At 29.2% G+C, this 15,964-nt stretch overlaps 3 protein-coding genes and 1 long non-coding RNA gene across 5 annotated transcripts; 3 read left to right on the forward strand and 1 right to left on the reverse strand.

The window, feature by feature from the left end:
• Positions 1-390: 390 nt before the first annotated feature.
• Positions 391-8,002, forward strand: LOC113555514 (venom serine carboxypeptidase-like). The gene is made up of 5 exons (XM_026959874.2): positions 391-1,455; positions 3,712-3,910; positions 4,290-4,436; positions 4,534-4,769; positions 7,045-8,002. Exons 1-5 carry the CDS (start codon positions 1,129-1,131, stop codon positions 7,585-7,587), a joined length of 1,452 nt encoding a protein of 483 aa, XP_026815675.1. The 5' UTR covers positions 391-1,128; the 3' UTR covers positions 7,588-8,002.
• Positions 1,273-9,566, reverse strand: LOC113555516. The gene is made up of 3 exons (XR_003405398.1): positions 9,446-9,566; positions 3,721-3,898; positions 1,273-1,466 (listed from the first exon to the last, which is right to left on the reverse strand). It is a non-coding gene; the product is annotated as an uncharacterized LOC113555516 (long non-coding RNA).
• Positions 9,567-9,735: 169 nt separating this feature from the next.
• Positions 9,736-12,722, forward strand: LOC113555515 (yrdC domain-containing protein, mitochondrial). Of its 2 annotated transcripts, none has more exons than XM_026959875.2 (2): positions 9,736-10,230; positions 11,890-12,722. In XM_026959875.2, the coding sequence occupies exon 2, from the start codon at positions 11,956-11,958 to the stop codon at positions 12,700-12,702; it is 747 nt and encodes a 248-aa protein (XP_026815676.1). In that variant the 5' UTR covers positions 9,736-10,230; positions 11,890-11,955; the 3' UTR covers positions 12,703-12,722. The 2 variants fall into 2 exon arrangements, with proteins under 2 accessions (XP_026815676.1, XP_026815677.1); XM_026959876.2 differs by having other exon boundaries at positions 9,736-9,945.
• Positions 12,671-15,621, forward strand: LOC113555513 (pleckstrin homology domain-containing family M member 1). Its single transcript, XM_026959873.2, has 8 exons — positions 12,671-13,016; positions 13,079-13,936; positions 14,028-14,081; positions 14,153-14,271; positions 14,361-14,580; positions 14,664-14,795; positions 14,859-15,029; positions 15,347-15,621. Exons 1-8 carry the CDS (start codon positions 12,699-12,701, stop codon positions 15,467-15,469), a joined length of 1,995 nt encoding a protein of 664 aa, XP_026815674.1. The 5' UTR covers positions 12,671-12,698; the 3' UTR covers positions 15,470-15,621.
• The last annotated feature ends 343 nt before the right edge of the window (positions 15,622-15,964 follow it).

The following is a 15,964-nucleotide window of genomic DNA, read 5'->3' on the forward strand; positions in this document are numbered from 1 at the left end:
CATGCGTGGTATTTCCTATATGCAAATGATATTATTACGCACCGAGTAAGTATAATTTCCTGTTAGAACACCGAACACGATATAAAGACGTTACGGTTGTTGTGTCTTACATAAATATGTATTTATTGTGTTATATGTACACGGAATACACTGACGCAGAGGCTGAAATGCTGGGCCAACTATTGAGGTTTATCTGCTAATCATCGAATCTAAATAAAATATAATATGCATATATATGTATATAGGTTTCTAAGGGAGGTGTTAGTATTATTTATTCGTTTATTTATAAAATTCTAAGGTTTAATTTACGTAATAATTATTGTTATAGACAATCATTCGTTTTTTTGTTTGTGGATTTGTACAGGATCCTGCGCAGCATTGTGTGGGACAAATTAAATACTTTTGCTTGGTCTTCAACTCTGTTAAATGTAAGCTGCACATATTATTAACATAGAAATATTTCATTTTCAACAGAATAAGACACACGTCGCCGTAAAGCGTCAATATCAAAATTCGTTACGTTAAATTTCAAGCCTATACGACTATAATATAAGTTATATAAGTGTATTTTATAGAAACTTAGGCGTCTATATATGTACATTAAGATGTGTTAGTGTGACCAATGTGAGTATGCATACAATATATGGTGTGTGTGTGGTGCGAACTCGTTGTACAAAAATAATTATTGTAATTTCGTGTAGTTTTATTGCTAAAACTGCTTTTATGTATCGGGGTAAAAATGTAACCAGAAAAATTATACCGCTTTTTATTCGATTATTATTGGTGGGCCGGTCAAAAATTCTTGTCTTCAAGAACAAAATTTCAAATCACAACGCAACTGCAGCATCATGTGTAATATCACCATCCAACCGTGCGTATAATGTGTAAATGTATATTATACAATGCGTTTTTATTATAAACTGGATTTATTTCCGTAAATAAATAATAACTATTATTATTATTATTATTATTATTACTACCGTCGGTATCGTCCGTGTCTTCCGTCTGTCGGAAAAAATTCGCAGCGTTGCGACGTCGTCGCAGGATGGAGGGGATGTTGACGGACGAACCGCGTCCGGAGCGGGACGGGGCCGAGAGGACGCGCACTGTCCTGGCCGTGGCACAACGATGCTCGCCGCGTTCCGTGTAATACTCGCGTGTTGCGCCGCCGGGTGTTGCGTGTGGCGGCGGGCCGCGTGCCTGTCGTCCGAGTCGACGCCACTGTACCTGCGGAGCGCGTATCCGCTGTGGGACCCCAAGTCCACGCCGTCCCATTCGGCCGCCGAGCCGCTGCTGCTCACGCCGTACCTGCGCAACGGCAACATACTCAGGGCCAAGCAACTGGCCCGGGTGACCGAAGTGTACCGGCCGCAACACGTGGTCAGCTACTCCGGTTACTTCACGGTCGACGACCAACACAACTCCAATCTGTTCTTCTGGTTCTTCCCCGCCACGGTAACCGTATACTAAAATATTAATATTATTTTTAAGTTATTAAACGAATAATAATATTATGTAATGCAATAACGATGACGGATCGTGTCACGGATGCAGCGGTCTATAAATATAGTACATACTTCGAAAAAGGTCGAAAAAAATGGGGAAGAAAATTATTTAGTTATTAGTAAATAACTTATCACCCTATATTACAGGGGCGGCCAAACGTTCGATCGCGCACAATTTCAAAGTCGATCATTTTAGAATTTATTTTTAGGGCCACGCGCACGAAAATTAATCGAGGTTGTAGTGAAAAAATTGTCGATAAGTTCTATATGTATAATTTTTATATATTATATAAATTTTCTATAGAAGTCGATCTTCAAAGGTGGAATATATTTTTAGTATATCGTGACCAAAAAAAAAATTAGCCACCCCTGCTTTATTATGCTAGGGCAGAGGACTTGCAGCATTTGCATATTATTTGTTTTACACGATCACAAAAATAGCTAAGTGAAAAACAAATACGTTTTATGCTAAGATAAAGCTATAGGTATATTAAAATTTTGTTATTTTATTTTGCATCATATAAATACATATTTTGAGATTTGTTTTATTTTAGGGCATATTTCTTCAATTTTAAACTTTTTGATAGATAATTCATTAATAATTGTATTAACATTTTCTCTGTCGACGTAACTATTTCATTTAACATACAACCAAAATTGTTGGATTTAAATTTATTTTAAATTTTTATCATTTAATATGGTTATTGTTGACTTGTTGTTTGTTCGCGAACGCTTGGTTTACTTAAAAGCGCTAGAGGATCGACAAGGAGATTAATTTTTTATTAATTAACTTTATTTTTAGATAATTTTATGTAATTGTTCACGGCACAATATATTAATATGACACATATGATCAAAATTGTCTCCGATTTATTCACATTTCACATTCAATACACCTATTCGATGTTACTCTAAACGGTCAACTATACGCATTCTGCATGTTTCAGATTTATTATATTTTTATTTACAAAACGTCAAAAGTACCTATTTATCACATTTATCAAATGCAGAATAACACGAATTTAATTAGTTTAAAAACGTTTTTAATTTGTCTACTATACAATTTACAATATATACCTAAGACATTTTTTAAATAAGGGCTTAAAAAAAATTTAAACCATTATCTCTGTCTTTTATAGGCTTATGGGGTTTTTTCTTGATAACAAATATGCATTATTTTTTAATTATCTAAATTTGAAATATTGACAAAAATCCGTATTAGCAGAAAAAATAAATATTATTTAAATTATTGTGATAAATAATAATTATAATCATGGTTTATTTTTCTTAACATATAATAATATAAAAACAAAAAAACAAAGCAGTAACAATTAAAAATTAATGTCGGAGCATTTTTAAATATCACTGCTATACAGGGTGTAACAGGACTATTTAACAAATATAGTAACATTTGTAATGGAAATTTGTCAAATAGTCTATAGTTACACCTTATATATCAGTAGTATGAGGATCGTCCTCAAAATGTCATTACTGCTAAATAGGCAATAGCAGTGACGTTTTAGACGCAGCCATATGACCCTACAGATTCCAAAAGATTATAGCAGTGGACAGTACTTTAATACTTTGACATACGTATATATCAAAAATATGATATGTAGAGTCATTTCTACTGTAGCAGAGTAAAAAAAAAATGACAAATTAAGGTCGGTTTTGATGAAATATTATTTTTTGTAGTATCCATCGACGTGTTAAATAATAAATACCGAATACAATAGATTCTTTCTTGATTTTAATTTTATAATTGTCTATTTTTTGTATCATCGAGCTTATATTTAATATAATATGGAAAATATTAAGTTCAATTAATTTCTGAATTATATAGTAGGGGAAAATGTGGGGAAATATCAGACACCTACAAGCGGGAACTATTGTATCTTCGGGACTAAAAGATCAAATAAGAGTTCACTTTTGCTTAAATTATTTTATTATGGCTATAATATTGTAGCACGGTGAATCTTCTTTTTAGAAGTCTCACGTAAAAATAAAGCCTTATAAAATTATACAACGAATACCTATATGGCTATATATTATGTAGTTCATTATACAACTTTTCAAAGTATCTGTTGTACGCCATTACAATTATATACCTGCAATAATAACTGTAGTGAGAAATAAATGCCATAAACGGAAAATTTTTCCTATTCTACCAAAAGTTTAATTTATACACTTTATGTTATTATTATAGTGTCTTTACCACGAAACAGAAGCACCGTTAATTTTATGGCTGGAAGGTGGCCCTGGTGCCAGTACAGCGTTCAGCGTGTTTAAAGAAATCGGCCCGTTCAATTCCTCCTTTGACGGGAAAACTTACACAATTGACGAAAATCCATTATCTTGGCACAATAACAATTCATTACTATTCATCGACAGTCCTGTGGGCACAGGTAAAACGAATTATAATACCCATAACTAAATATTATATTTATTAATTTTTAACATGTTTAACTATTTATGACTAATTTAATGCAGTATAGACACACACTTACCAACAATGTGTATTTTAAGTAGTAAAAATTAAATTAACTATCGATGTATTATGGTAACAGGATGGTTTGAAGATACTTTACATAAGAGAGAACAAATATTTGATATATATTTATTATATTCTTGTTTTCCTTTTCAATTATTGTATTTCAATCGGTTTAATTGATTTTTAAACTTCTTAATTTAATTTTTACAAGTGTATCATGTACGCACATATCAATAGCTTTACACAAGTATAACTTTTAACACTTTGTTAATATATATTTTTTTTTATTCTAGGATTCAGTTTCACTGAACACATTGACGGTTATGCAACAAACTTCACGACCGTTGGAGAACAACTCTTTGAAGCTCTAACACAATTCTACACTATGTTTCCCGAACAGCGACCAAATCCGTTCTATATTGTTGCTGAATCATACGGTGGTACGTACAACACTCGATTAATAATAACATTAATGTACCCATAATTTAAGTATACGGCCAATTATTTTATTTTACTTAAAAATAATTTCGAAATTAGGCAAGTTTGCACTTTCTTTGGCGTCATTAATCCACAATGACAAAACATTAGCTGACATAAAAATAGATGGAATCGCAATTGGCAATGGATTTTTAGATCCTGAAACATTATTGTGTTATGGAGATTTTCTATACCAAATTGGTTTAGTTGATAACAATACAAAACAAGAAATTAATAAATTAGAATCCCAAGGCAGAAAAGCAATACACGATAAACACTTTGTCGATGCATTTTATGTGAGTATTATCTATCATAAATTAATCTACCTAATGACCATAATAAAATTAATAATTTTTTTATATTTTTTGTAACTTATAAAATATTCATAAATATTAATTTGTTTTATTTTTATTCACTAACCATTACTACAATATTTATTTATTCTTGTAACGGTCAGCTAAATTATAATCGCAAAACCTATCAGTATAGATTATAGACAATAGAGTATAGACATATAAATTATATATAACCAGAGTTGGGCAAAATATTATTTAGATAATTATTTGAATAAGTATGTATTCAAATAATTTGAAAATATTATTATTCGAATAGTTTTCAAACATAGTGCAAATACAAAACACAAATATATTCAAATTCTTTACTTGCTAGTTACTTCTTTAAATAGTTCTATATTTGTTTTATTTATAGTATTTATCTATTTATTCTAATTCCAAATAAAAGAAGATTTACAATCGTGAACTTAAAATACGATACTAATTATTGTTTTTTTAATACCTAAATGTTTTAATTACTAAAAACTAACCATATGTGTATAAGATAAAATTACTAAAAATTAGTCGAATAATTTTTTATTTGAATAATTGTGAAATAATCATTCGAATATTTTTTTATTCTAATAAAATAATAATTATAAATTATAACCATCTTAATAAATTTTTATCCGGATGACGACCTACTCTGTAAATAAATAGGGAGGTGGACAATCGACCGACAACCAAAATACCGACAAGACAATTTTACATTTAATTTATATTCTTATTTTAAAAAATCCACGCTTAATGTATATAATTGACTATGTTAATAATACATTTTTTTTATGATATTGTATAATAATAATATTGATAATAATTGTTTTATAATAAATAGTGATAGCTAGTTAAGTATAATAATTAAATAATTAAAAAAATAATTCGTTATACCTATAATAAAAAAAAATACTGAAAAGACTAAAAATAATATATAATAATATACATAATATTATATATAATAATGTATGCGATTCTGGAGTGTATATTACATGGTTATGTTGTGAGCAATACCTCGAAGATACTCCAAACGTGTCTTAACTTCACAATTGTTAAAAGCAGTGTTCAAGCGCTGTCACGTTTTCGCTGAAAATTTGTTGGACGTGGCTTTGGAGTTCCTCGAAGAATTGCTTCGATATCTGCATCAACCTTAACTTGTTCTTTCTGAAGTTCCTTAGACCTTAATCAGCGTAAACAAACCAATATAAGCCCTCCCTACCAATTCATTCCAACGCCGATGCCATTTTCTACTGTAAGCAACATTCAAAAACCCAGTCAATCAATATTTTTGATGGTACTTTTAAAACAGTGTTTACTCTTTTTACACAACTATATACAATTCACGCACAAGTTGACTTCAGTGACAATTCTAGGGTTTTGCCTCTAGTAGTCTAGTGTATGTTTTTATGACAAGTAAAACTTCAGTTTGGAGTATCTTCGAGGTATTGCTAACAACCTAACCATGTAATATACACTTTAGAATCGCATAAATTTATATATTATTTTTAGTCTTTCAAGTATTTTTTTTTTATTATTATATAACGTATTATTTTTTAAATTATTTTATTATTATACTTAACTAGCTATTATTATTTATTATAAGACAATTATTATCAATATTATTATTATAGAATATCATAAAAAAAATGTATTATTAACATAGTCAATTATATACATTATGCGCAGATTTTTTTAAATAAGAACATAAATTAAAGGTAAAACTATCTTGTCGGTCGATTGATCCTGTCGGTTGATTGTCTTGTTGGTATTTTGGTTGTCAGTAGATTGTCCTGCCGGTCGAATGGTTGTCGTCGATTGACCCAGAACCAAATAAATATGTCCTGGTTTTGGATGATGTTTATATTCAACATACGAATAATATAAGTATTACATTTCTTACTATTTATTTTACTTTAAAATTACTATTTAAAATATATCTATAAAACGATAAATAATTGAAGAAGTATTTATTTTTATTTTTATTTTCTTGTATGCCTATAAAAAAAAATTTAATTTAAAACAATATTTAAGATACACACACAAATAGGTATAATACCACATATTCAAAAATAGCTCTACATTTATAGCTTATAATATATAATCCTATTTGATGGTGATCCCTCATCAGCACCCCTCCGCCACAAAATAATCCACCCGTTTAAGAGATGGTACATATTATTATGATAATAATAATATGGATAGTAAAATAGTTATATTATTATAAAAAAATAATTATATTTTTCAGGCTTGGAGTGGTATAATGAGTACGTTTATTGAGCAAACTCAATTCCCAAGCTTGTACAATATCATTGACGGCGACACGATTCCGTGGAATTCCACAAACACCATAGGGGACGTCAGCTACATTGACTTGTTGCAGACGGTCGATAGCCGAAGAGCTCTACACATCGGTGATATTGAGTATACCAGTTTGGGCGTGATCTATTACAAAATGATACCAGACTTTATGACCTCGGTTAAGGAACACCTGGAACAACTAGTGACCAGCTATCCCATTCTGGTGTACAATGGTCAGATGGACCTGGTCGTGGCGTATCCGCTGTCCGTCAACTTGTATTCGAACATGAAGAGCCCGTACGGCGCTGATTACAAGAAAGCAATCAGAAAACCGTGGTATGTGGATAAAAAGTTGGCCGGTTACATAAAAACGGTCGGAAACCTCACAGAAGTGATGGTGAGAAACGCGGGCCATTTAGTATCCTGCGACAGACCAGAAGTCTTGTACGATCTCATACATAAATTTATTACAAAACGACTCAATCAATAAATTGTCACCTACATCCTAAAATAGTTTAAAATGTCTACTAATTATGTTCATCGTGGTTACCTATTTGTTTTTAACAAACCACATTGACTGTACACTATAGTTATATAATATAATATACAGGTATTACTATCTAATTTAACTGTTTTTGCCTATAATATTTTCTTTTTACTTATATAAACTTTTTCATTACTATCATGACTAAAATAGTTACTAGAGCGTTCCAAAGATTATTATTACCATAATGTGTTTGAAATTTAGCAAAAAACCACCAAATCACCAAACCTCTTATTATTATGTCTGCTGTCGTCATTCGTCTATTCAATAAAAAGTAATAATAAATTTAAATATGATGAAGTTTTTTTTTATAAAAAATGTGTCCTATGGAAAATTATTTTGTAGTCTTAAGTTTTTTTTTTTTGTTAACTTTAAATAACACTAAATTATGTAATGTAATGTTTTTTTTTAATTTAATTTAATTTAAATATGATTATTTTTTGTTGTATTATGCTTAACTTATTTCAGTATTACAATATTATAATATTATAATGTGTTCATGCGTAGATGACGTATGCTTTTTGTTAAAATCATAATGTAATATAATTACTACAATATAATAATTTAATTGGTACACATTGCATAATTTTTCGAATTTAATACGCCATGTATTCATCAGAAATCAGGATTCAAAGCTCCAGTTCCCCGTCTAAATTCTAAATCTTGATCACACACTATAATGGCTATAAGTACCAAATACGATTGTAAGAAACACACTCATACGAAGCTATCTCGCAGACAACTGTTGCGTCGTAATCGACGACATTTCCCCCTGAATTTTCCGTGTCTATTATACATTTATACATAATACATTGAATAAAAAAAATTGATGATCATAGTGTTCGTTACCAACTTATATTATACCTACCGAAAACTTGACTAAAATTAATAAAGAATATAATATTTCACACTTTCTTTAAGGATTACGAATTTAGTAGTTAGTATTATATTATGTAAACATCAAGATTTAAATTTTGTTCAAAATTTTTTTTACGAATTTTCCAAAAATAAACGTAATTCATAGTTTTTGTTTTAACATTTAATTATTCTCAGTACCCCATCTAATATAATGTTTTTTACATTTTTAAGTTATTAGTAATTGTATTAATTCAATAATAAAGTGCACTATTTATTTTATACATTTTACATTTTATTAGAAATTGATGAACTACCTACTCGCATATTTATTTTATAAACAATTATGTTGTTATGGTGCATTTATAAACAATATTGTTTTAATAGTCATATACTCATATATTATGCTACGTAAACGTACACATAGCAATTAACAGGTTAACAGAAAAGTCAATATTATTGAAAAAATATAGTGTGCCCCTTGGATTTTCGAAGATGGACCTAAATTATGTAATATGTTGTATACCGAGTATCTACTCGCTAATGTGAGCAATAACTCTAGTTAAAAAGTTATTTATTTTTTTTTTAATTTTTAACTTAACTAAAAATAATTTTCTAATTAACTGAAGAACTTGACTAGTATAATTTATTGTTGAAATAACTTATTGATTTTTTTACCATTAATCGTCGTATGCAATATACATTAATTATTGTGTGCCTACACAGCTTTTGATAACAAATAAAAATGATCTAATAGTACTAACTATTTCTATTATGTTTCTTGATAAAATATTATTGTTATATTATATAGATAGTCGATAGGTATAAAAATACTCATTACATGATTCACGTATTATTCGTACTGATAATATTAAAAAAGTAGATTAATTTTTTTACCATTTTGACTTAAAACTCAAAAAACTAAATGTATTATTTGTTAACTACTTACTTCTAACTTAACGGACTTATGTTCACTTAACACGGCTCGCGTAAATTCATTAACTATTAACTTACATGTCCGCATTTGCGACTCAGTACTTGCTCGTAAAAATATAATATTCCACTATCGCCAACGCTATACTATTTCATCATTTTTACGGTACGTCGACTGCCATCTACCGGCGAAAGATAAACGTAAGAAAACTGTTTTGCATTTGTCACCATCTTATCTATATCCGACTGCCGTCGTGCTCCTGATGATAAACGAAAAAATATTTTTCCGATTTTTCGTAAGAAGTCGTCCGCGTTATTATCATATTATATGGCCACAGCTGCAGCTGCCGTCTCGCGTACCAGTGTTCTTTTCTCTTATCACCACCTTGCACCGTACTTGTTATTCAATGCTTATGCGTAAGTCCCGTCGAAATACCGTAAAAAATAACGATATATTTTCCGTCCAGAATATTTGATTATTGACGCGGACAAACGACTCGAAATCCATTAACAACGGTACGTACACGTCGTCATACCGTCATAGGTATTGTGACTATTAGCATGAAATGTGGCCGAAACCATCGCATGAGTGTCGAGTCGTAATAACAATACGCCGTTATCAATTCTAATCTAATAACACTAGTCGTCAAACCGAGTTTGGCAGGTAAAAAACAACTCTTATTCGAGTGTTTTGCTCTACTTGTCTCGACCGTAAGCACTTGTCAATGTCTAAACGACATCCTTGTTAGTAGTTGTCGTGACTTGGTGTACAGCAAACCGTATTGGCGATGTACTGCTAAGGTAAGTCATGGAAATAGGTAAATCACACGAATTATTCCAAATCAAATTTAGGAGGTTTCTGTTATCATTAAGAATTTGTCGATTTGGATTTTGACACGGATTAAAAATATTTCGGATCGTCTCGTAGTCATGTCATTGAATCCTACTAAAAAGTAAATCGTTGTAAATACTGCTAAATAGGTATCTTAATTCTTGCTTGATCTCTCACCATTGTGGATAATATGTCAATTTATCGATATATTAATATTGAAGGTACCAGTGCAAATAATTGGTTTCAACATTAAACCTTTTTTTTTCTTTTTTTTTGTTAATGTATACTAATGGTAGCTCAACTTTTATGTAACCCTCATAGATAGGTATTCTCAACGTTATTTATTTTCATTTTATGTGCACTCTGCACATAGTTTTCAAAAACTCTGTTTCTTCATCATAGACGAGACTATTTAAATTGTTTCTAAAGATATAAACATTGTTTTGTTAATTTTGATGTCTCTTTGTAGACCCAGCTATAGGTTTAGATATTTTTATGTCCTAATAAACTTGTGCTAAAGTCAACTGATATATACATAAATATTATATAACCTGAGAGACTAACTATGTAACTTTTTGTACCAGCCAGAAACATTTTTTCATGAAGATATTTAGTAAATAGATAACTTTTTTTTTCTTACCTCAATCAATTATATTTAAATAGTTACAGTAAATTAGGTATGGTGTTTCAAAAAATACATTAATAATGATAAAAAAATTTACTAGAATTTGAACATTTTAGTACAATAAATTGTATTAAGTACAAATGTAATGTGATACTTCATACAATCACTAATGTAACAAAATATTGTGCGACTAACAAAGGGTTAATGATGGTCTTCTGACAGAAGTTGCTTATTGCGTGTATGGTTTTACATATAACATTTAAGATATATAACTTTTGTGCATATATTATAAAAATAATACATTTAAAATTCTAATCTAATTAAAATAAGTTATTATGTAAACACAAAAAATATTAGGTAGCTGATAGCATCGATTGTAAAACTTTTAATGTGTAGATTAGAAGGTCAAAGGTAATTTAGCTAACTTTATCAACTGCTATAGCTGACAGTGACTTTACCAATATAGTAGAGTATGTTATACCTATAGCTGTCAAAGATTACAGTCAAAAGTTGAGTGTATTGAATGCCATGTTAATACAAAGGTTAGGTATATTAGACTTGGTTTAAGTATAAATTTTACTAGTCTTTACTTTTCAAGGAATAATGTGGTTTTAATGATTTTGATTTTATGAAAACCATGCTGAAAACTTTAAAAAAAATTTTGAAATTGTCTAAATTATTATACTTATTATTTAATATTAAATTAACTCGTATTTTTGTGATTCGTAGACTTTTTATAAAGGATGACCAAATTAAAAAAATTAATTTTACATTTTAAAATTCTAAGTAGTTATTTTAAGTGTTGGTGTTAGTACAGCTTGAAATATAATATATTAAAAACATACATTTATTATATTTAAATATCTAAATGACTATCATAATTTATCCATGAAATATGTTGTTACTAAATTCTTGCTGACTAAAATATATTCAGAATTACCTAAATTTTAAATCAATACGATATAATTTACTATATTAATCTAATGTACTTTTTCTATTTCAGATTTTCTAATGAATGCCAATACTAATAACAAAAATGTTTGTTTGGAAAATATTCTAAATATATCCAATGCTTTATTCTAATCTGAAACATTTTAAACTCTGGATTTATAAAATTGAGTTCTTATTTAATAGATTTAAATATCCCAAACAAATATTAATGAATAAATTAATTGACATAAAAAAATATGAACAACAATCTGTCTCTTTGGCTGTTAAATTAATTAATGAGGGTAGTGTTGTTGCACTTCCAACTGACACTGTTTATGGTCTAGCAACTGATGCACAAAATCCAAGTGCTATAGGCAAACTATATAATATCAAAGGGCGTAACCTTCAAAAACCAATAGCTATATGCACTCATCATGTAAATGATATTGGGAATTGGGGTGAAACTGGTCACTTACCTTTTGGTCTTTTAGATGCACTATTACCTGGGCCTGTAACAGTTGTATTACAAAGAACACCGTCCTTAAATATTGCATTAAATCCTGAAGAATCAAATATTGCAATACGAGTACCAAACAGTGGATTTGTTTGTAATATTGTAAGTGATCTGAAGAAACCAATTGCTCTAACTAGCGCTAATGAGAGTAACAAACCTAGTACATTAAGACCAATAGAATTTTTAATTTTATGGCCTAAATTAGATGCCATTTTTGATGGTGGTACTATTGGCTCCTCATTAGAATCACGCCAAGGTTCTACTATAATTGATTTGACAATTAATAACCACTTTAGAGTAATACGAACAGGATCTGCACTTTTAAATACACTACAGAAACTGCATAAATTTGGTTTAAAGGAATTACAATGAGTAAATTTTTAAGAAAAATTATAAGTAATAAAGAACATAAAGATGAGTGTAACAAGGCATCTATTATACATTATTTTGAAGAAAGGTTAAATGAATTCCATTCAGAGTTCTCAGATAGTAAAGTAAAAGTTACTAGTTCCAACTATGTTGCTGATAGATTATTGGCTAACCTAGAAGCATTGTTCTTACATGGCCTTAAAGAAACGTTTATCAGTCAATTATCAACAGTAATTGGTAATGATGTAGACAAAACTATGGATATCAATTTTTGGCACTGTCTTCTTGTACTCTCTCCAAGTGGTGTTGTCGATCAAGTAAATGTGTATATTTAACTATTAATTATATAATATTTTAACTGTTATTCGATTATTTTCAGATTAACTCATTAAAACATGTTACAACAGATGTGGGAAAATGCAGAGCGTGGATTCGCTGTACCCTCAATGACTGCGTTTTTCGCAGTTACTTAATGTCTGTTGTTAAATATCGTCGATATATTGTTAAGTTTTATAACAAAACAGCAATTATACGGGACCATGAAAGTTTTGAAAAGATAATAGCTTTATTAGAAAGCATTGATCAGTATCATTTTGAACTCACTTTGAACTCGAGTCTTCTCAATACATGGCCCAATAGTACATTAATGTTAGCAGGTTACTGGACCCCAGCTCTCAAAAATAACCCATTACACAACAATAATCCTCAAATAGCTGAAGCAGTAGATGTTAATGAAACTGATGAAGCAATACTGATAAATGATCATAATAGATCAGAAGAAAGTTATACGTCATCTTTGTCTTCATCATTTGTTGATTCAGATTTTTTGCGTAAGCCTCCCATTATGATGGATGAAGAAATTGGATGGCAATTGATAATGAAGCAACCTTCTACTTCTTATGTAACATCAAGTCTTACTAAAGATACGCATTCAGTTGATGTATTGAACGAAAACTTTTCTAGTAGTGAAATTTCAGCAACTAAACCTAAGGAGATAGAAATGACGAAAGAAGTGGAAAATTCATCAGAAATACCAACTACTGAACAAAAAGCTGAAAACTTACCAAATGAAGAAGTCAAATATGATGTCCAAAGTTTCAATGAATTATTAGAATCTTATAACTTGAGAGTGAAAAGTTCGTCTGACAGCCCTAAAATGGAGGATTTATACAAACAATTGACTGTCCCACGAATTATCGAAGAAAAGCATTTCACCGAGCCTGAAATTTTAGATGATGTAAATATAAAAAAATTGTAAATAACTGCTTTATAAATATTATTGAAATAATTATCTTAACACTTACTAATGATTTTAATCTTATTTACAGGATGACGAATCTTTTGTTGATGTGTCAATGCATCCTGAACGTTTGAGTTTAGATGTAATTATTATTACTTATTATTTTTATTTTTTTTAACTTGGCTTTTTTTATAATATGATTTTATTTGTTAGCTTTTAAAACAATATTTGGAATATTTATTTACTCCTCCAAAGGAACTTGGCTTAAACTCTCAGGATTTTATGTGTAAAAGTTGCAACGAAACAATTGGCATCGATTTTGGAGAATATTTGTTAGTAAAATTAAGAACTTAAATGTTTCACTCGTATATATTATGTAACAAGTGTTTTATAATGTTTGCTTTAATTATTAAACTTTTAGTAAATGCAATTTCACGGCATGTTATTATTGTGTTCACTGTTTTGGATCAGAAACATGGGCAATACCTGTAAAAACATTGTTCAATTGGGATTTCAACCGGTATCCAGTGTCTAACAGTAGTGCGACATTCTTAAGTGAAATACAATACCACCCATTGTTTAACATGAGGAGTATCCATCATAAGCTGTACAAAGCCAACAAGGAAATGAGCAAGTCTAAAGTAAGGGTACAATTATAAGTGATAACTAACAAAATTACATTTTTTCTCGATGTTCACTTTTTATTTTAAATGTTATACTATAGAAATTACGGTGGCAAATTTACTATCTGTACCATTATTTATCTACATGCAAGTTTTACAACATTGATGAACTATCCAAAGATATATGGCCTCGTGTATATTTCTTTAATAACATTCATCTGTATTCATTCGCCGTAAGTTCTTTAAAATCAATTAGATGGAGAGTTCATAATTTTAATATATTTGGTACCTTTCAGGACCTTCTAGAGATATATTCTGGTACTCTATTAGAGTTTCTTGAGCGTAAAATTGAAACTAGCCGAAACCACGTTCTCAATTGTTTAGTGTGCAGTCAAAAAGGTTTTATTTGTGAACTTTGCCGTAATCCCAAAATTATCTATCCATTTGACTTAGGCGATAATTATCGGGTAAGAATAATGTTACGAAGATGCCACACTCACATTTGTTTTCTCCGTCTAACAAATTGTACGACAAAGCAAATTTGTGCAGTTTTGTAGTAACCTTGCAAGTCATGAATATGTAAAATATTACAGTTATAATTTACTAAATTCACTCTATTAGGTTATTGCACAATATTTGAACTGCTGAACACAAATTTGGTTTGTTTCTATATTTTATAAGACTAGGATAACACATTTTTGTTTAAGACATCCTTTTAAATGTTTTATTATACATATTGTACACATATCGATACCCATAAAATATTAATAAAATTATTTTCTAGTGTCGTCATTGTAAATCATTATTTCATCGTAATTGTTACAAAAAGGAAAATGCATGTCCTAAGTGTAAGCGAGATAAAATTAGAAAAATGAAAAAAACTTCGAACAGTGAAGATGAGGATTAAAGACAACTAATTGTTGGTTAAATATGATTTAATAAGAATTAAAATTGTAGTAAAAACAATTATTCTTTCTTTATATTATATTATTCTAATTGTTTTCATGATTGAAAATCATTATTTGTTTAACCCTAATAACAGATATTAATCTTCAATTATTGTTTTGTTTTTTTTTTTTTTTTTTTTTAATTTACGTTTTATTATATATATCTATACTTTAAATTCAAAATAGTGTTTAAAACATTATTCATTATAGTACGTGATAGTGTGATAGTATTGTATATATTGTTTCAATTCAATATTTTCAATATTTATCAGAAGCCATTCTTCTTGATTGTAACTTTTTTTTTCATAAATTGATTATATTTGAAGTATCTTTTACTACATTGTTGATGGTATGTTAAATTAATTGTTGAATAAATTTCAATACATTTAAAGATGAGAAATGAGAACATAATATATTACTGAACATGTATTGCAGAATACAGTTAATAAAAATAT

This window comes from Rhopalosiphum maidis, chromosome 3 (genome assembly GCF_003676215.2).
Source record: "Rhopalosiphum maidis isolate BTI-1 chromosome 3, ASM367621v3, whole genome shotgun sequence".
NCBI classification, from domain to species: Eukaryota; Metazoa; Arthropoda; class Insecta; order Hemiptera; family Aphididae; genus Rhopalosiphum; species Rhopalosiphum maidis.

Coding starts and splice junctions, on each gene's coding strand:
- LOC113555514 (XM_026959874.2), top strand. CDS start 1,129: ATGCTCGCCGCGTTCCGTGTAATACTCGCGTGTTGCGCCGCCGGGTGT. Junction 1,456..3,711: donor TCTGGTTCTTCCCCGCCACG/GTAACCGTATAC, acceptor TTATTATTATAG/TGTCTTTACCACGAAACAGA. Junction 4,437..4,533: donor TGTTGCTGAATCATACGGTG/GTACGTACAACA, acceptor TTTCGAAATTAG/GCAAGTTTGCACTTTCTTTG.
- LOC113555515 (XM_026959875.2), top strand. CDS start 11,956: ATGCTTTATTCTAATCTGAAACATTTTAAACTCTGGATTTATAAAATT.
- LOC113555513 (XM_026959873.2), top strand. CDS start 12,699: ATGAGTAAATTTTTAAGAAAAATTATAAGTAATAAAGAACATAAAGAT. Junction 14,796..14,858: donor TTCATCTGTATTCATTCGCC/GTAAGTTCTTTA, acceptor GGTACCTTTCAG/GACCTTCTAGAGATATATTC. Junction 15,030..15,346: donor ACTTAGGCGATAATTATCGG/GTAAGAATAATG, acceptor ATTATTTTCTAG/TGTCGTCATTGTAAATCATT.